The sequence below is a fragment of the Scomber japonicus genome, chromosome 2 (assembly GCF_027409825.1).
Source record: "Scomber japonicus isolate fScoJap1 chromosome 2, fScoJap1.pri, whole genome shotgun sequence".
NCBI classification, from domain to species: domain Eukaryota; kingdom Metazoa; phylum Chordata; class Actinopteri; order Scombriformes; family Scombridae; genus Scomber; species Scomber japonicus.
This window is the reverse complement of record NC_070579.1, coordinates 22,704,040-22,724,783: the sequence shown is the minus strand read 5'-3', so window position 1 is coordinate 22,724,783 and position 20,744 is coordinate 22,704,040. Positions and strand designations below refer to the sequence as shown.

The 20,744-nt window shown below is 39.7% G+C and overlaps 1 protein-coding gene across 1 annotated transcript; it reads left to right on the top strand.

Annotated features, from left to right (window-relative positions):
• Positions 1-5,832: 5,832 nt before the first annotated feature.
• kitb (KIT proto-oncogene, receptor tyrosine kinase b) lies at positions 5,833-20,068 on the top strand. The gene is made up of 21 exons (XM_053329853.1): positions 5,833-5,887; positions 7,244-7,519; positions 7,602-7,886; positions 10,025-10,164; positions 10,800-10,968; positions 12,119-12,308; positions 12,396-12,511; positions 12,617-12,731; positions 13,692-13,879; positions 14,221-14,327; positions 15,009-15,135; positions 15,431-15,535; positions 15,648-15,758; positions 16,471-16,609; positions 16,690-16,757; positions 16,848-16,939; positions 17,526-17,648; positions 18,223-18,334; positions 18,610-18,709; positions 19,088-19,193; positions 19,925-20,068. The coding sequence occupies exons 1-21, from the start codon at positions 5,833-5,835 to the stop codon at positions 20,066-20,068; spliced, it is 2,868 nt and encodes a 955-aa protein (XP_053185828.1).
• The last annotated feature ends 676 nt before the right edge of the window (positions 20,069-20,744 follow it).

Here is a 20,744-nt window from a genome sequence, read left to right as displayed (position 1 = left end):
GTTAGTGGAAATACACGTGGATGTAGACATGAGCTTGCACTACACACACACATACACACACACACACACACACACACACACACACACACACACACACACACACACACACACACACACACACACAGGGTGGTAACATCATATTTCTGAGCACATTGATTTTTGTTCCCCTCTGTGAGAACCACTCGAGTTAATTTATATCAAGTAGCTACTGTATCACATCATACGTGTGAGTTTTTGTGTGGATCCTCCGTATGTTCATGGTACATACACACTCAGAGGGAAAGTGAGGTACTGTAGAGAGAGATGCTAATGGTCTCCCAGTTAAACTGATCATGGAAATTGCATTTATTTCATTCACTCTGTCTCTACTCCAGTCTCGTCTCTATCTTTTTCTCCATCGGCGTTTCTGATAATATTCATCCCCCCTTTGTGCCTTTGGTTCTCTCCCCTTATTTTCTCCCATCTCTCCATTTAGCCTGTATACATTTTTCAAAGTTGATTCATTGACAGGACCATAATAAGGAACAGTATTACTAAAGCAAACAGTTGTATAGTTTAGAATGAAAGATTGAACAAAAAAACAAACCAGACTACATTACTACACTCTATGACCTAATTACTAAGCAGTATACTAAAGCAGAAAACACAATTTAAAAGATGAGATATACTTATCAAGTCAAGTCAATAAAGCACATTTAAAAACAGCAATGAGCTAAAGCTATGGCATTTAAACATTCCCATGTACCTAAAGTCATATTTGATATAATAAATCAAACCCTGCAATCAGGCTCGCGTTTCATATGTGAACACTTTAACATGTCCTCTGGATGTTACTCTCTCACAGGTCAGGAAGGATCAGGAAGTGCTGGACTCAGTATTTTGTCAATAATTAATCCCTCTTGGTTAATGGCTGACACAAATCTACTTTCAAACATGCAGTTTTACACCCTCTGGTGACAAATGGTTTGTTCATGTCTTTAGAGTCTGGTAAACATACTATTTTAAAGGATTGGTTCACATTTTTAAAACAATTCTTAAAACAGTTTTTAAAAGATCCCCTCCTTACATGCTTTCCATTGAGGTGATGGGGGACAAGATCCACAGACCCCTTTTGTGTGCAAAAATAAAGACTCTTTCAAAGTTACAGCTTTTTAGTATGAAATTCCTTCTTTGTGTTTCTGTGCTGACCTGCTGAGGAATAATAAAAAAGACAAAGAGGAGATTTCATGCAAAAGAAGCTTAACATTGGAAGATGTGTGTATGTGTGTTATAATCATGTTAGGAAAATGACTTTGTAAAGCCAGTTTGCACAGGAGGAATGATTACCAATCAAAAAAGTAGCCATTGTTTAAAACTTTAAAAAACCATGAACTTATCCTTTAATGCTGTCAGATTGCTATACTGCCTTTGACAAAACCATACACTTTTATATTTTAACAACTGAACATCCTGGTAAAGGTGAGGACAGAAGAAGAAAAGAGATCAATGACAAATCAAAAGAGGAGTTGCACACAGTTTCATGTGTAGCTCCTCTGGTTTCTTTCAGGTTGGGACCTTCCCTCCGCTCTTCTTCAATCTCTTTCTCCATGCTCTCGCACCATGTTTGCCTCTATAGTTTCCCTTTCTCATTCTTTTGCCCAACACCCTCTGTATCATCCTGTCTCTGTACTCTCCAATTGGTTCCCTCCCTCCGTGCCCCCTTCCCTCTCTCTTTACAGTGGATTAAAGGGCGGCTACAGCCTAGTCGATGCTAATCAGGTTTATCCAGACAGAGGGCGATCATTGGGCTATGAGTAATTATACTCGTTGATATTAGCTTACTCAGATATGTGTCCTGGCACATTTTCAATCCACATCATCTCTGAGGATCAAACATATGGTTATCACTGCAGTGTGATGGCTCACATAACAGCTTAACGTGACAGTTTCTCCTCCTTTGTTTTGCAATACAAAGATCCATCTGTTGTGACAATAAATGCACCTTCATTTCTAGAATATGAGCTTACTGTTGTAAATGTGATTAGAGAAACTCAATTTTTCAATCATTTGTTGATCAAGATTTAAGAATAATTAAATAATTGATTTAGCTGTTTTTTGGTACATCAGAGCTTTACTGCAGAACAACAGTGCACTTATCAGCTGGAATACTCCTTTGTAATAATGTATAGTTGTAAATCTCAAATGCAATATACTGCAATCAGAATTTTTTTTTTTTTTTGACCCATCACTTGAACAGACCCACCGATCTGTTCAATGGGTAGTTATTGATATGTGAAACACCACAATTGAACCATGGATGGACACTTAACAACCACACAGAGGGCGTAAAAAAAACATCTACTGCACTGACTATATTAAAGGAGAGGGAAGACAAATGGACACTGATATCAGATTTATAATGTCCAGTCAGCAGACAGAGAAGAGTGTTGGATTGCATCAGAAAGAAAAAAAGTTTATGCTGATCTTCGTATGGAAAAACGATGAGGTATGCTTTGTGTGTGTGTGTGTGTGTGTATGTGTATGTGTGTGTGTGTGTATGTGTGTGTCTCCCCCTGTGGTTTTTGCACCGACAGGCAACGAAAGTGTACGTACGTGCTTGCCTGAGGGTGTGAATATAGCTCCATTTGTAGGTGATTGAGTTAGGATGTGTGTGTGTGTGTGCGTCACTGAGAAGGAGCCAGAGAGGAGAGAGGGGAAGGTGAAAGAGAAGGAGAGCCAATGTTTTTCAATACGTAATCTAATCTAAGTGGCTATTTTTCTTGTATAAAACCCTTCGCTGCCCTCGGTGAGACCGCTGTCCTCATCTGTCTAAAAGCACTGAGTGAGTCATGGTGTGGGTCCGCACACACAGAAACACACACACACACACACACACACACCAAGTCATAGTGAGTCAGCCCAGATCTGCTATAGACCCTCACCTCAGTGATGAATAATGTAATAGTCAAAGGCATATAAACTGCTCAAATGACATGTGAACTTAGTGGACAGTAGACATATGAATGATCCTGGAGGACACACACTCACACAAACAGACACACACAAACACACACAGTGGCATCTTTATAGAGCATATGGGCTGCTGGGCTATTGATGAGTGAACTGGTGTATTGTACTTTGACACCTGAAAGTGCAGGTTTCCATTGTTTGAATGTAGAATATTCAACAAAGGATTTCCAGCTGGACAATGAGACAAAGTATGATGAGGTGTTTTAGCATCAGTGCATCTCTTTGTCTTGTATGAGGTATGTTTTAAAAACTTATGAACCTTTACATCAGATGTGTGATTAGAGTCGACCTAAATGAGGATAAGAAACAACAAAACATTTGTGCTTCAAATATGAAACACCCCTTCGAGGCATCACTGTCTACAAAATGTTTTTTCTTAAGCACATGGTTGGTCTGCTAACTGCCCTCTCTCACCCCATACTTCTGAATCAAAGACCCTCCAACCCCTCCCTCTACCCATTCCACCTCCTCAAACGGTGCATGTCTCAGATTATTTGATCCTAATCCTGCCGTTACTGTAACCACACAAAGCTGTTTTAGCAGAAGTACCCAGGAAAAATGGTGGCTACTGGACTTTTCCAATTATCTTATCTAAGCAGTTGACCCTCTTTGCATGCACATTCAGGGTTGAAACTGTAATAAAATAGTTAGAAAGCTGAGCCTCAGGTCTGAATGGGTATTCATGCAAGTTAACTTCCCCACAGTTATTTCTCTTATATTCAACTGATAAAAGAAACTATCGTAAGCCACATTTTTACAGAAAATCAGGCTGTAAAAATAAAACAAATCAATGAAGTTTAAATAAAGAAAAGGAATAAAAGTAATGTTCTGCTTCTTTTCTAGTTTGTTTAGTCTAATCAGGCCATCATGTGCTGAGAAAGGCATAAACAGCCACAGGGTAATGCAGTGAGGTTAGAAATGAATCATGTGTGTAAGAAGAAGAAAAAAAAACACAACAAAATACAACAGACCCAGTGTCCTCTCATATATTCCTCTGGAGCTACAGGAAACACACAGAGCAGAGAGATAACACACACACACACACACACACACACACACACACACACACACACACACACACACACACACACACACACACACACACACACACACACACACACACACACACACACACACACACACATAATCAACACATAACCAAACACACATTTGAACATGCAGAGGCATGATGCGAGTTAAAAGGCTATTTGTGGTATTATATCCACCAGGAGGCCCACAAAATGAATTTATTGTAAATTAATTTAGCTCCAACATCCAATTTCATTTGATCCTCTTTGGAATTATGACACAAAAAGCAAAACACAGAAACACACACTTGAGCTCATTTGTACCAGCTTAATTATGATGTTTTGGTTGGGAGATTTTTTACCCCCTCTAAAAGAGAAACACACTGGGTCTAATGAGGATTTTGACATGATTTGTTCTTCTTTTACTATGAATAGATATATAATAGATGCTCTGTTATATGATGGCTGTAGCCTGATGTTTACATAGCATGTATCTCTTTTGTTGATTTTTCTATCTTGTTGGGTATATTGCTTTCTTGATATTCTGTCTTTAACATGTGGGCCCAACTGCATCCAGGACTCCTTTGATATTTAATCTTATAACTGTTGAAACAAGTGTTCTGTATTAAGACTAATCAAATCATATTCTCTCAGCCCTTTACACTGCTGAGTTCACTTGCTACCCCTTCAAGCCATGAAAAGGGTCTCTGACTGAAAGCTCCCTATTAAAAAGATTTTTGCACAGATTTGAGCTTGTGGATGCTTTTTTCTTTTCTGTCATTAAGACTTCATGATGTGAAGAAAAAACGAATATAAGGAGCACAATAAATTCAGAGGCTGGGAAATATGCCATTTTTTAAATATTAGAAAACATTGGGAGGGATATTATGGCAAATAGATGAGGCACCATTTTTTGGTTGGCTTTTTGATGATTCATTTGAGGCTGCTATTACAAAATCAGTAAGTGTTATCTGTTTGTTTAAATGTTAATTTCCTATAAGAATAATTAAGTACCAAACAGGTTATACCTCAATCATATCCTAGTGGAAAAAGCTTCCCCTGGCAGTGCACACCACCACATCATAAGCATGCACTGACTCCTACTAGGATCTAAAGTTGATTAAATGTGGGAAAAGTGAAACCCCAAAGATAATGTTGATCAGATCTGGGAAACATGAGGCTATGAAGGGCAAACTGAATGAGCCTCTGTAAGGGAAACTCTAACCAACAGAGAAAGAGAGCTGTCATCATCTCAGCAAACCAGTGAGGGAATCACTAATCACAGTAATAATATAATAATGTAAAAGCAGCCTTGTAGATCATATTTGAACAGACTTCTTTGTCTTAAAATTGTATGTCAGGCAGCATTTAATGGAGAATTTCTTTACATTATCTTCGTCACAATGACTTTATAAAAAGATGGAGATGGCTTGGAAAGAGTCAAGCTGTGTGTGTTTTTTTCCTGGTAATAAGCGACTCATCACCTTGGCCGGTGTCCAGCCAGTGCGGGACAGAAAGGAGTGGCAGGGAGCCACGGCAAAGAGGAGAGGAGCTGCACTGTGTCTTTAAGCTCCACTGAAATCCATCAGGGGGAGTCGCTGCCTCCAGGATCATTTTGTTTGTGCGCTCACTTACAGAGCAGGGACCTGTTCTGCGTATTACGGTGGATGGGATCTGGTGAGGTGTGTTTTTTTTTTCTTTTCTTCTTTTTTTCTGTTTTTCCTGAAGCACAGGATGGTCATTCCTGCACCTGAGACGCATGGAGTAGAGGGAACAGTTTAAAAACCGCCCAATCATGAGGTGCCACTGGGTTATTTTTGCATCACATTTTATTCTGCTCCAACTGGGAGGTAAGAAATCATCCAAAAATGATTGTAATATTATTGAAGTATTGTTACAGTGACTCGTACTGTTTCTGTGTGCCTTATTTAATTCCGTTTGCTTAAATTAGTTCCACAAATGGTGCTTCATTAGACCTAAATGTGCCTTTAACAGTGAGTTTGAAGATCTTATTGTATTATAGCGACTTTATGGTGTCACCTCTGCTATTAGTACAGGATATAGAACATAATGTGTCTTTCCAGATAAATTAAATGCTTCCACTGCGTAAAAATTGGGTCATTTCGCTCTCAATGAGACTTATCCAGGTGCAAAGAAAATCAGCATTCATCATTGCGCATGTTTAGTAGCCCGTGGACTTATCTTACTGTTCCTAGGAACTTGAGGTATGTTGACAGAAAGTGACGTTTAACGGTATAGTCCGCCCAACCTATCAGCTGTAGTCTAAAGATCATATCAACACTCATTTGCATAACTATCCACCTTGGGGTTGCTTTTCTTGGTAGGCAACAGGTGTGTCTGCATGTGTGTGTGTGTGTGTGTGTGTGTGTGTGTGTCTGTGTGTGTGTGTGTGTTTGCTGTTAGAGATAGATTAATTATTTATTCAACCGAAATAAAAGGGAGTCAGGTTGTGTGTGTGCTCCTTTGCACGGCAGCAGAAGAAAGAATAAGAGCCCCGAAACAGCTACCAGTGTTGTGATGGTATAGGTTTGTGTTTAGTCATGGGACAGATCAGGTTTTGCTTGGTCAAATCACATCCAGTGACATGACTAAAAAAGAAAAAAAAATACACTTGGAATCAGATATAAAACATGGATGATGCAGGGATCTACATGCCCCTTCTTCTCGCTTTCTTCTTCTCAGTGCTGCCAACCCTGAAGGCACAACACATCACATGAAAATCCTGCACTTGAAAAGGCGCCTTTCATGTGTGTGTGTCTGTGCGTGTGTGTGGTGGATTGGGAGGGAGGGGTCTTTGCTGATGGGGGTTACACTAAGAAGAAAATGTTAATGTTAATACTTTACTCATCAAGAGAATGGGTTTAGAGGCCTTGATGCATAGCAGGTCGACAGCTCTTAACTATTGATTGTTCAATTGAGTCATTGTGGTTAGATAGCACTCTGTCTTTAGGGGCTCTGTGCCTCTTCTCTTCTCCTCTCTTCTCTTCTCTGTTTTATAGTGCCCTGTTTTTCCTGTTTTTGCTCTTTTCACTGATTTCGATCTCTTTCTTGCAATTCTTTGTAGAAATGGTAATCTGTCTACATTAGTGTTGGTGGTAGCAGCAAAAAACCAAAACTGAACCCAGCACAGCCTTCAAAAAACAGCATGAATACGTCAACCACACTTTTTTTCCCCTCTGTTCCAGTATGGTGCAAGCCGGTCATCTCCCCCAACGGGCCTCACATAGTAGTTCCCAAGAAGGGGAAGCTTGAGCTGCGTTGCCACGAAAATGCCACAACATCCAGTGCTCCATTCAGGTTGAGGTGGCAATGGGAGAGGGCTCGCAGACTGGAAGGGGAGGTGGAGGAGGGCGGAGTGGCTTATGTCAAGGTGCCGGCGGTTCAAGCCTACCACATGGGCCGTTACGTGTGCATCAACAACAGCACACAGGAACGCAGCTCCATCTATGTATATGTGAAAGGTGGGTGTGTGAGGATGAGGGTGAAGCATGTTTGTCCATATACAGACTCTGATAGTAATTTTGCAAATGTGATCCCCCTCAGACCCCCAGAATGCCTTCCAGCGCACCATGGTGAACAACATCCTGGTGCGTGCAGGTGAGAATTGCACCATACCCTGTCTTGTGACCGACCCTGAGGTCACCCTCCTAGATTTGGAGAGCTGTGATGGACAACCTTTGCCCTCTGGTATGAGTTACCACAGCAACCCTCAGCAAGGCGTCATCATCAGCAATGCTAGAAAAGAGTTTGAAGGCTGTTACGTATGTGTGGGAAGGCTTGGAGGAGAGAAGGTGAGGTCGTGCAAGTACACCATGGATGTACGACTAGGTAAGTGAGAGATATCCTTGAAGAGCAGCAACTATTAGTACATTAATCAATTAGCCGATTAACAAAATTGGTTTAGTCATTTCTCAAGTTTAAAAAAGCTCAACATTTTCTGCTCAAATCTAAGGATTTGATACTTTTCTGTGTCATTCATGATAGTAAACTGAATATCTTTGGATTTTGGACTGTTGTTTGGACAAAACAAGACATTTTAAGTCATCTCCACGTGTAATTATAACAGACATTTTTACTATTTTCAAACATTTTATAGACTAAAAGTTGAATAATTGAATTGAGAAAATGATTAACAGATTTAGCGATTATAAAAATAATCATTAGTTAGAGCCCTATTTCCTTGTTTCCAAAGCTATGGTTCATGTTCCTGAATGTAGCAAAGCTTTACTAGATGTCTTGTTTGGATGTGAGTGAGGTCTAAAGCAACAACATGAATGCAGATTTAAAGCTATTAGAAAGACAGGCTCCAATCATTACAGGAACTTTTTGTAGTAAGTTATCTGTGTTCAAATACACCTTTTCAACAAAACAACAGCCATCCATTTCCAGTAATTACTCACAGTAAAGTGCAGCCAGATCTTTTGCCTTTGCCTCAGGAAACAATGTAAATTTCCCAATGTTTGTTTCCAAGTAGTGAAGTAAAGCAAAGAGTAACAACCCAGAAAGCTACTTACCAAAACAATAATGTTAGCTGTGTGTGTGGGAGTAAAAACCATGATTAATTTAGAAAAACCTTCTGACTTCAGAAAATAAATCATTATAGGTGTTGAGAAGTGGGAAATTTGTTGTCTTTTGATGTTTATCATATTGTAATGTAGCGTAATAGGAAGAGGAAACAAAACAGAAATAGCTGTGTAGAGATGACTCTACACAGCTATTTCTGTGAATGATGTGGTATAGTATAGGATGCAAATTTCGGTTATAGCCCCCTCCAGTCAAAGAAGTGTTTTCCTTGTTCCTTCAGTCGGATGTTTGACTTTCACTGTGCAGAGTTTGCGTTGTTGTTTTCATGTTTATCTGCTAAAGAATGAATGTCTCTGAGTTTAAGGGCCGTACATACAAGCATGATTTATGCCATCACAACCAGTTTGGAGTAAATATTCAAAGTACACTATTGTGATGTGGAAACTTGGAGCCTTTAGTGCTATACTCTAAGAATCAACTTTTCAGTGAAGAAGGAGACATATTGTGTACAACAGTAAAACTTTGAAATGGAAAATGGAAAAAGAGTATCGTAAGAGTGATATTAAATGGATCATAAAAATTGTTTAAGTGAGCATAGGTAGAAACGGATCATGTTTCTGTTTGTCTGTGCACTGCATCAGCTTCCCAGGATAGTCTGCAGTGGAAAGAGAGCCAAAAAGAGACGTGCTGGGTGGAGTTATTGTGTGTCCTTTTGACTGAGAGCTTTTGACTGATGGAGAGAGGGAGTGAGAGAATGGATGTAAGGGAGGGAGAAGCAGAGGATTAGCGGAGTCCCATATAGAACAAAAGCATTGTAACGGTGCATGAAGGGCGTGTTTTGGGTAAATAGAATTACTGCAGTCTTCGTCAAACCCGGCTATTGACGTGACGTCAGTCAGGCGGTTGTTGTTGGACATTAATAATCCAGTTTATGTCAGAGCAAGAGCATGCAAAATACTGCATGTGAGCAAGAACATGCATTAATGTGTGTGTTTGTACTCTAAGGTGTTCCCTGCCACTGAGCAAAGACTCACATCCCTTAAGGGTATTTTATAGAAGTAGACAAACAAGTTATACATTTGCGTTTCTTTTCATCTTTAGTATCAAATTGCCAAATTCTATTTCAGCAGCATTTTGATGAAATATCCCAGGGCAAAACAGCAGTTCAGATTAAGATTTATGACATAGACATTTAACAGACAGACACATCCAGAGTGATTTACAGTGTTTATAGGAATACTATACAATACAATAAAAATAATCTCAGACTCATAAATGACATCCAACCGACTGTTAGAAGTGCAGAGGTCATGAGTGACCAAAGTTAGCCTGTGGTCGTCATTAAAGAGGAAATGCCCTGGAAACAAATATGATAAAAGAAAAGTGTAATGGTTTTAATGAAAGTTATAATCAAGTTACATTTGCTGTTTTTCTTGATCCAGTTCCAGAGGCGCCTCCAGTCATCACACTGTCCCAGAAAAACACTGTCATCTTGAGGAGAGGAGAGAAGTTTGAGCTCACCTGTAGCTCCACCAACGTCAACCCAGACTTCAATCTCAAGTGGAGCTTCCCTTCAACAGCGGTGAGATTGATGTACAGATTCACTGCAACAACAGGCTGCTTCTGCTTTTGGGTGACCGACTTGTCTAAAAGTAAAATCAGCCTTACCAACACAAGAAACTGTCAAATGTTTAGACTGAAGGCAATCATTTTGTCTGTTGTATTTCTGGGAATTTGGGAGATTTAATGATATAAAGAGGAATTAACATTAAACAATTAAACACATATTACACATTATGAGTTTGTTAAGACTGTTTCTGATATTTTTAGACTAACTATCTTTAAACTAGCCCCCAAAAAAAACAATAATTATTGATTGTTTTTGATTAGCAACCAGATTTTTTTTTTTAATTGACATTTTTGGAGATAACATTTGCAGAGGATTTAATTTTACAGTTGAATTCATGAATAATATGTGACATTTTTTCCTGAATTGCCAGAAAATGATATAGAGTTTGGTTGGTGAACAGGAGTTCCGGGGGTTTGGTCTCAGTATTTCAAAAATCCTGAAAATGTTTAAATGTTAAGTCGGCAGCATGAAATGAATATTAAAACACATTAAAACAAGTGTGGGGAATGTGTGCACTCACTTGAAAAACTTAAGCATGAATCTGCGTAACAGACAGCCTCTAATCTTTGCCCATGGTGCCCCTGCAGCATCCTGTTGAAGCCCATACCTCGAACATCTTGCCTGGTTCGCGTGGTTATCTACGGGCCACCTCACTCTCGATCAGAGCTGTCAACCAATCAGATTCAGGCACCTACCGCTGCTCTGCCCACAATGAGAGAGGAACCAGTGCCACAGCACTGCAGCTGGATGTCCGCAGTGAGTGCTGAATTTTGTTTCTATTAAAACAACACTCGAAACTTGACACCAGTTTTCACCCCCAAAAGTTTATCTATCATTTGCATACTATGCAAATCCAGAAGTGCATGCCTCGAGGCAAACATGAATCATTATTCAGAGTGTGTTATTATAAAACAGGATGTCTGAAATTAAAGCTGCTCAAAAGATGACTTAGTCAAAGTTAGACAGACCACAACAAAAAACAGCAAAAGAGAAAAAAATGTATGAAAGTTGTGCATATTTGCCATGTTTGATCAGATGAGATTGTTTCCATTCATACAAAGTAACAAACCAAACCTCAAAGAGAGAATACAAAACTTCCTTAAAAGCTTCCCATAATCCAAGGATTACGTATTGCGTTCACCAGAATTGCCTTTTCATTTCACTTGATGACGTTTGAAATACTGAAAGAAGTATCATGTAGGCAGGAAATCTGAAGTCTGGAAGCAGAGTATGACCATGAGGCTGTTGTTTACCTGTATCTACCATCATGTTTCTAAGTTTACAGAAACCTTTAAAAAAGTGGCGGTGTCCTTAGGATTAGTTGGTTGTCTTAAGGCTTTTATATATTTATATACTACATTCTACCAGCTACTGTTTTCTTTCTAGACCATGGATTTTACACCAAAGTTCAACAATCAGTCTGTCACTATTATTTGCATATCATACCAAAGCTGCCTGGAAAAAGATTAAACATCACAGGATATATTTACTGTTTGTTTTTATATGAACAGAAAAAATGAATATTCATTAAGGGATAGGTTCACAATTTTTCAAGACTTGTCTTAAAACAACAGTCAGGTGCCCAAATGAACATTGAAATAGATTTACTTGAAACATCCCTTTCAAACATGCTGTCAATGTAAGTGATGTGGCCAGTATGAACTGGAGGAACGATTACAACAACAAAGACACGTGTCAGTGTTTGTTTGGGCACCTGACTTTTTTTTTGAGGATAGACATGAAAAATTGTCAACCTACCCTTTAAATAGATTAATGACATATATCATTGCATCTGTAAACTAATCTAATATCCAGCTCTTGTTTCTAAATGAACACATCAGATTACAATAGTATGTAAGATGCACTTTATCAGACTTTTTCTTTAACCATTTCTGTTGTTCTACAGATCAGGGGTTTATCTCCATGTCAGGAAGCACAAGTCCAGTCCAGGCCGAGGTGAGAGAAGGGGAGAGTCTGAGTCTCAGAGTAGAGTTTCATGCCTATCCTGCACCCAGATCCCTGTTCTGGTCGTACGATGGCAAGCGACTTCTCAACACCACAGAGCATGTTATCACTGTCCACCAGCGCAAATACAGGTACAATATGTTCACATCAGTTATTTTCCACAGCAAGTACGAATGCGTGCACATGCAAACATATGACATGTATGTTTGCTTTATCAGATACGTCAGCGAGCTGAGACTAGTGAGGGTTCTTGGCTCAGAGGGCGGGATCTATCAGTTCTCAGCCAGTCATGAGGATGCATCTGTCAATCATTTATTCCATGTATATGTCAACAGTAAGTTGCCCTAACATTTAAATAAATTTTTTATAATAATAGCACAATTTACAATTTACTTTTTTTTTTCATTCTAACGTCGCCCATCATCTCTTTCTTTACAAGGTAAGCCAGTTATCATCGCTCAGGAAGGGCCAGTTGATGGACAGGTGCGGTGCATCGCTGCTGGTTACCCAGTCCCTAAAATCAGCTGGTACTTCTGTGAGCTGCCCCACACAAGGTATGCCTAAAATATATCACATTTCTTTCATAAAAAGGTGTGAATGCTACTTTATTTGCTTTATTAAAGTGAATTTATAATTAAAAAAGACAGAACGGATTATAATACACAAGTGTTATAAGCTGGATGTGAACCTTTGACGTCCTTAATGCTTTGTCTTGCTCTTTACTTCATTCTTTATTTATGAATAACTGTAGAAAGAAGAGAGTACAAGAGTCACAGCAGCTCTTGGTGTAATATTTGTTTCTACAAATGGGTCATAATGTAATAAAACTGTTACTGTGATAAATGACAGCATCATGTGATTACTTCATTACTACTTTACTGGTTCATTCTCCTTTAAGAGTTGCAACCAGAGATATTTTAGCAAGAAATGTTACCAAAAAACTGTTAACATGTGTTAATGGTGCCCATTTTGTAATTTGATCAATTAAAAAATCTTAACGTAGTCACTTCTTCATTTCATGTTGCTGAGATGAAATGCTGTCACTAAACAGTTTTGTGACCTCAGACCATTTTGGACCTCACAATAATCTCAAACATGACTCATCATCTCTTAGCAGAGCATCATCTGTCATCATCTGTTATTCTGATTGCACGAGACACTCACAGGAGCCAAAAAAGTTAATCAATAGGTTTCATGTGTCATCTCATGACCTCATTAGCATTCAACAAGCAAAAACTGACAGGATTATTGATAGTTTACCAAATAAAGAGTAAAATAAAATGACCACAACCACTGCCATTGACAGCTTCTGTAGATTAGTTTTAGATTATCTTAATTTCAATAATCAATAGTCTGACACCTATTTGACATTTTAATTGGAGGTGTATAACAGTGCTGAGGCTAGCAACAGAGAATGTCCATGAATACAGAAGAAGAGCTGGAAGAAATAGCAGAAAACAGACACAGGGAAAAGTTAAAGAGCGACATTAACCAACTTTATGATCCCTGAACAGGTGCTCACACCTGCCCAATGCCACCCAATGGGAGAGTCTGGAGGTCACCATGGTGACAGAGTCCGCATTTGGTAGGAGTGAGGTGGAGAGCCGACTGAACGTCAGCAAGGAACACAAGCACTACCACACGTTGGAGTGTGTGGCATCGACAGAGAGGGAAGAAGCCTACACCCTGTTCTCCATCAGTGGTACCATACTGTTAATATCTCTAACACACACAGACACACATGCACACACAGGCACACACAGACGTTACATTAGTACTCAAACAAACACAGAAACTTATTGACCCCATGTCTGTGGAGGCCAGGTGTGTGGTTACTGGGTGCAGATTGAATAAGATTAGTGCATGCTGACTATGCAGACTGGGATTATATGGTGTAGACTTGCTAATCCTTAACGCACAAACAAACACCACTGCTGCAGCTGCCTGTCTTAACGCTCGAGGAGGAGGATGTGTTTTTTATGTGTGTGTGTGTGTGTAACTACACGTAAGTGCTCCAACATAAACGTTTGTGTGTCTTCTCAGAGCGCGTTGTCCCCCATAAACTCTTCACCCCTCTTTTAACCGGCATGGTGGTTACTGGCGTCTTGCTCAGCCTCATTCTGATGGTGCTGCTCTATAAATACATGCAGGTAAGATAGCAAATACATCATAAATACTACACCATCACTGCAATAAAGGAATCATTTAATCTGAATGAAAGTAGGGCTGTAAATATCTCATATGTCACATAAATCTATGGCCATCAATCCGATTAAAAACTCAGAGACACCAAAGTTAAATCGAGGCAATCTAGCTTCATTGATATGCAGTTTTCACTAACAGGAAAAATGGCTTTAGTAGTCTCTGGCAAAGGTCCCACTCTCATCCACTAATGAGTAATGCCTCCATCTTGTTTACCGTTAAAGTTTGAAGCTGATTTTTGTGTTGCATTTGGTAATGATATTCTACAGATGAGAGTGATCCTTTTAATGAATATGAATATGTCCTAATGAACTTGAAATAAATCAATCAAGCATTCAGAGTGCAGACATGTGGCAGGATTTTTACTTTACCCACGTGGCGCACTGCTCTTATTGCACTCAGATGAGTCAGACTCCTTGAGAACTAGTTTATGAATTCGCAGTGGGATCATCAGGAGAAAGTCTAGACATAGAGCGCTCTGAAACTGAAAGGAAGGGGCGATGAGACAAGGCCAAACATATAAATCTACACACAGTCATGTCATCACACATAAACAATATCAGGGAGTTGATTTGAAGTCACTTTCTCTGTATAAACCTTCGTACTCTCGGCTCTCCAAACTTCAACAGAAACCTAAGTTCCAAATCCAGTGGAAGGTCATCGAGAGTATCCATGGCAACAACTACATTTATATTGACCCCACGCAGCTCCCGTATGACTCAAAATGGGAGTTTCCTCGACAGAAACTACGCTTCGGTAGGACAAGTTTTTGTAGCTGTTTTACATTTACAAGAAAGCATTTGTTCAGATGTGCTTGTGTGTCTATCATCATGTAATTTCACAGAGCACATAAACAAGCATGATTATGTGACTTTGCGTAGTTTGGGTGTTAATTGTGGCCCAGTGTGCAAGTTACAGAAGTGTGATGTCAAAAGTTGAAACCTCCAGTGCATACAGTACACTGAGAATGGACTTTAAAAGATATTTGCACATTCATAGAAGTTTTATTTATGGTTAAATTGGAGTATTATGTGTGTTTGTGTTCATACAGGTAAAACTCTGGGCTCTGGGGCTTTTGGAAAGGTAGTGAGGGCCACAGCTTATGGACTCTGCTCTGCTGACACTGTGTCAACCGTCGCCGTGAAGATGCTCAAACGTAAGCGTGACTTTCGGTTGGTCTGTTTTTCTCTCTCGCTGTCTTTGACTGCATTGTAGCCACATAAGAGACACGGCAAGAGTGTATAAATGTCCCGATGATGTCATCACAGCCAATGCTCACTCCACGGAGAAGGAGGCACTGATGTCAGAGCTGAAGGTTCTCAGTTACCTCGGAAACCACGTGAACATTGTGAACCTGCTGGGAGCGTGCACTGTCGGAGGTGAGAGGAGGATGTTGAGATTTTGGGTTGATTTTATTGTGGATTAACCCCAGAATCATCTTGCATTTGCACTTTTAGTTTAAGTCTTAGACTTTTACTTATTTATTCATTGATTGTTGTCATGGTGATATATATTGCCTGGAGAGGTGTTGTAAAAAGAGATGTGCTGACTCTCTGCTCTGCCCCGCAATTATTGCCCTTTTATTAAAAATCAGATATTGGACAGTCAGTTCTATCTGGTTCCGATATGAAGACGAGATGCAGTTTGACTCGTTACAAATCTACTGCGCAGACAGTCAATATTATCTACCTGTCCAGCCCTCAGTATTGATCATAATGCAGCTCTTAGATTGGTTTTCACACAAGCATGCATGAATATGTTACTAGGAAAGAAACACTTAAGATTCTGTTGTAGGTCAGCATGACAAACCCTCATTTAAAGATACTGAATATTTGTGCAATACGTTTTAACATAACATATTGATATCGCCTGTTAAACACACATATTATTCAAATCTGTCATAAAGCATGTCCATTTGCGCAGTCAGATATATCCAATTCCTGTCAACCTGACTGAAGAAGCAACAGACCGCAAAATACCACAAACACCATCTTCTTATTAGAGCTTTGGTTGTCTGTTTCTTTTGTATTGCTGTTAAAAAAAAATCCACTGTGACTGAGGTTTCTTTTTTAAATCTCTGTATCCTGCCAGGCCCAATTTTGGTAATCACAGAATACTGTTGCTATGGCGACCTCCTCAACTTCCTGCGCAGAAAAAGAGAGTCGTTCATAAACTCCCAAGTCGATGATGGTTACTATCGCAACGTCTTTAAGCAGAGCGAGACTGCAAGGTGTGTATTTGTGTTTTATTTGACTGGAAAGTGGTTACTATGTCAGAATGAAATACTTACTGTGTGTGTGTGTTGTGCAGCAATGAAGTAACTGGCACTGGATATATGCCCATGCGTCCCTCCGAGAAAGAAAGGTCTTCCCAGTCAGGTAGAAAACCTCACACACTGCGTATCCTTGTAAAGTCTATACAAATACTATACTATACACACTAAAGCTGACAATCTAACCCTTGTCTAGACGATATCGATGAGCTGTCTCTGGACGCTGAAGATCTCCTCAGCTTTTCCTATCAGGTGGCCAAAGGAATGGAGTACATCACTTCCAAGAATGTAAGGCCTTTACTTTTGATCATCTGCTTATTTATAGAGTATTTACGGAGGAGATTTTAAGTGCTGCTGCTAGTTTATAAATCACGTCATGGCTGTGGGCCAATATACTGTAAGTATTGCCGTCAGCTAGTCCATAAACACAGTTGGAAGCTAATCTCTCATTTTTAAAGGACCTCCCTTGCTATGTCATGCCTTTGATTGATTGTTCTCACACTGCACTTTTGTTTACTTTAAATACATTTGGGCTTTTTTCTATGTATGTCTAGACTTTAATTGTATTGAGACTGTACTAAAACCTGTCTCACTATAATTTTATTATTGTCTTCATTTTGGACTCATTTATTTTCTGTCGGTGTGTTTCGATGCTTTTAGTCTTGTTTGAAGCACTGTCAAGTGGCCCCTTGTTTTTGTATGATTTGTAACTAGTTTAACTTCCTTCGCTTGTGTATGCTGTGTGTCAATCATTCACTGCTGAAACCAGTTAGAAAGTCAATATCATTTCCATATTTGTGTTTGCCTGTGTGTGCATGAATGCTTTGTGTGTGTGTGTGTGTGTGTGTGTGTGTGTATGTGTGTGTGTGTGTAGTGTATCCACAGGGATCTTGCAGCCAGAAACATTCTGCTGACTCACGGCAGGGTGGCGAAGATCTGTGACTTTGGGTTAGCACGAGACATCACCACTGATGCCAGCTATGTGCTCCGAGGCAATGTGAGTCACTCTTTCTCTGTGTCTCTCCATCATTTTTTCATGTTTCCCTTCCTTCCATGCTTCTCTTTTTGTTTCCTCTCTCTCTGTAAAATCAAGAAAAGAAACCTGCCTGAAAATGAGCAATAGCTATAAATTCTCTTTGCAGCACATATAAATTCTCTTTGCAGCTGCATGCTCTGCCCTAGAACTATGTTAAAGTGCATCATCCCTATCAAATAAAATAACAATTCAATCAAATTAAACTGCAACTAACAATTATGTTAATTATTGATGAATCACTAATTGCTTAAAATATCAGAAATCAGTGCCCAAAATGATGTTATTCAATTGCTTATTTTGTCCAGTCAGCACTCCAAAAAACTAAAGCCAAATTTCATTGATCCATTAATGCATCAACTGTTTTAGTTGTAGAATATATTAATTAACAGAGAAACAGCTGCACTTTGCTACTATTCTCAGTCATAGGAAAACTTTACTCTCTAATGCTCTACATGTAAAGAGGAGTTTTGTATTTTCTTATGAGAGAAAGTATGTGTATACTGTACTCCTATAATGATGGCTCTCACTACTGCAGGCTCGTCTGCCTGTCAAATGGATGTCTCCCGAGAGTATTTTCGACTGCGTCTACACCTTTGAGAGTGACGTTTGGTCCTACGGTATCCTGCTCTGGGAAATCTTCTCTCTGGGTAATATTTCCAGTTAGAGCTGTGCTATTGCGTCTGTTTCATAAGGTCGGCGCCATTATAACCCTCCATTTGAGCTGACTGGGGCCTTATTAGAGGCTCTGATGACGCTCCCAAGCAGCAGCAGCATCACTTAGTGCAGTGAATTATAGAAAATCTTATTGATTGTGATGCATAATGTAGCTGCAGAACCCAGCGTCATTAGAAAATCTGATTTCATACTCAAAAATGGCTACTTTAGAAAATTGTTGTGTACATACTGTATTTTCATGTTGCAGGTAACAGCCCGTACCCGGGGATGCAGGTGGGCTCAGCGTTTTATAGGATGATCCAAGAGGGTCAAAGGATGAACAGGCCGGAGTATGCTCCCACTGAGATGTAAGTGTGTGTCCAGTTTCTCTTCTGTTATGATGATTTATACGCCTCTTTTCAATATTTTTGGCTGCTTATAATGATTAACAGATGGATATGTTTTCTCTCATTAGTGCGTAACTGTCACACAACAGACATTAGGAAAAAAAGATGCAACCAAATGTACAGACACAAAAACAACCAGTGCTATTAATACTGACGTAACAAATCAGAGGTCAAGAGTTGGATGTGTTTTAGATGTAGAGTCACCAGCGCGATACTTAACCCACTTCTTTATTTGATTTTACAACTGCTGCGTCTGTGTATGAACGAAAACTACTCTCATTCGACTTGACGTTATCACATTCCTCCATGTTGAAATTAATCTCACTCTCACCTCTGCAGGTATGAAATAATGCTGTCTTGTTGGAACCACGACCCTTTGAAAAGACCTTCTTTCAGGAAACTGGTGGAGAGGACTGAACTGCTGCTGTCAGAAAAAACCAAGAATGTAAGTTTTTAGCATTTTGGCCTTATTAGATAATGAGTGTATTGATACAGGGACAAAGGGAGAGAATAAGCAATAAAGGTCTCTTGGAGTCAAACCATGGATATTGAGGTTATATGATGGACGCATCTTAGGCTGCTACTATGCCCCACATCTCATAATGTGGTCAATTTTTGTCATCCCTACCTAATTAAAAGGGCACTCCATTGATTATGCACATCTAGTTTATTTTAAGAGTCTTGGGCAGTACCTCACAGCCTGAGAAAACAGCTGTATAATCTACTCCTCTGTGTCTCTGGAGGTGTTTTGTCAAGTCAGGGTAAAGCAGGTTTTGGTTTTAGAATAACATTGTATTTAGCAGAAAGCCTGCTTTACAAAACTGGGATCACTGAGTAATGAAAGAGAGGCAGGGAGACTCTAACAAAGATTTCTGTCAGAATGTATTATGGGAAATGTAAGATCCAGTGTTTTTGGAGCTTGAGCCATACTATAGATTAAAACTGAGGATATCTTCGCTTCTCCTCTATCAATTATTGCCTATAGTGCTCATCTCTCCTCTTTAATCTCCTGCCAACTTCCTACTGTCACTATCTAACAAGGGAGAAGAAAAATAGCAAAGAAATGTGTGTGTCCTACTGAATTAAGGCATCTATTGTGGATATGACATTGTGTATTTAGCATGTCACACTCTGCACTCAGGCTAAGAATTTAACAAAACTTTTGTTATTCCTCAGGTGTACTTAACACTGAGCAATGCTCCAGGTCCTCCAGATCAACAGAGGGCGCCATCACGGAGGCTGAGCTCAGTCTGCAGCACTACAGCCCCCACCCAGCCTTTACTGCAGAGCACTGCTGACGTCTTCCAGGACTATATTTGACACACACACACACACACACACACACAAACACTGCTATGAAACATACCCCCCCAATCATTCTCTCCCTTTACAGCACAAAATAAGCGGCAAATGTACGCTGAAAACTGCTCATAACACATTCAATCAAACTAATTCTCAACCACTGGCCTTTCTGCATCTCACACACACACACACACACAATGTATATACAACCATGCACTGGGCTCTCACTATTGGCCTCTATCTAATCTCCCCACTTGATCTCTGTGGTAGGTATTTAAGGTGTACATCTATATAAAGCAGCACTAACCAGCCCATCAGATACAACATCGACCATCAGCAGTGGGTGGGGGGGGGGTTTGGCTTGCAGTCAGCCTTAAAGATTACATTTTAAGATGCTTTGGAGAACACAGACAGGAGTAAACACTTGACCTTGGGAGATGATATTGGACTGAGGAAAAGAAGCAGAGTGGGAGCTCTGGACTACAACGGTTCTTTGTCGCCGATTTGTCTCCCGCTTTATAGGAATAATGTCATTTCATTTTGTTAAATAAAAATTACATATGAGGGTTGGATAAGAAAAAAGATGCCACTTCCATTTCTGTGCGTTAAGTCTGGTGCTATAGCCAGCAGCTAGTTAGCATAGCTTAGCATAAAGACTGGAAATATAGTGAAACAGGTTGCCTGGCTCTGTCTA

Coding starts and splice junctions, on each gene's coding strand:
- kitb (XM_053329853.1), top strand. CDS start 5,833: ATGAGGTGCCACTGGGTTATTTTTGCATCACATTTTATTCTGCTCCAA. Junction 12,732..13,691: donor TGTGAGCTGCCCCACACAAG/GTATGCCTAAAA, acceptor ATCCCTGAACAG/GTGCTCACACCTGCCCAATG. Junction 16,758..16,847: donor AGAAAGGTCTTCCCAGTCAG/GTAGAAAACCTC, acceptor ACCCTTGTCTAG/ACGATATCGATGAGCTGTCT.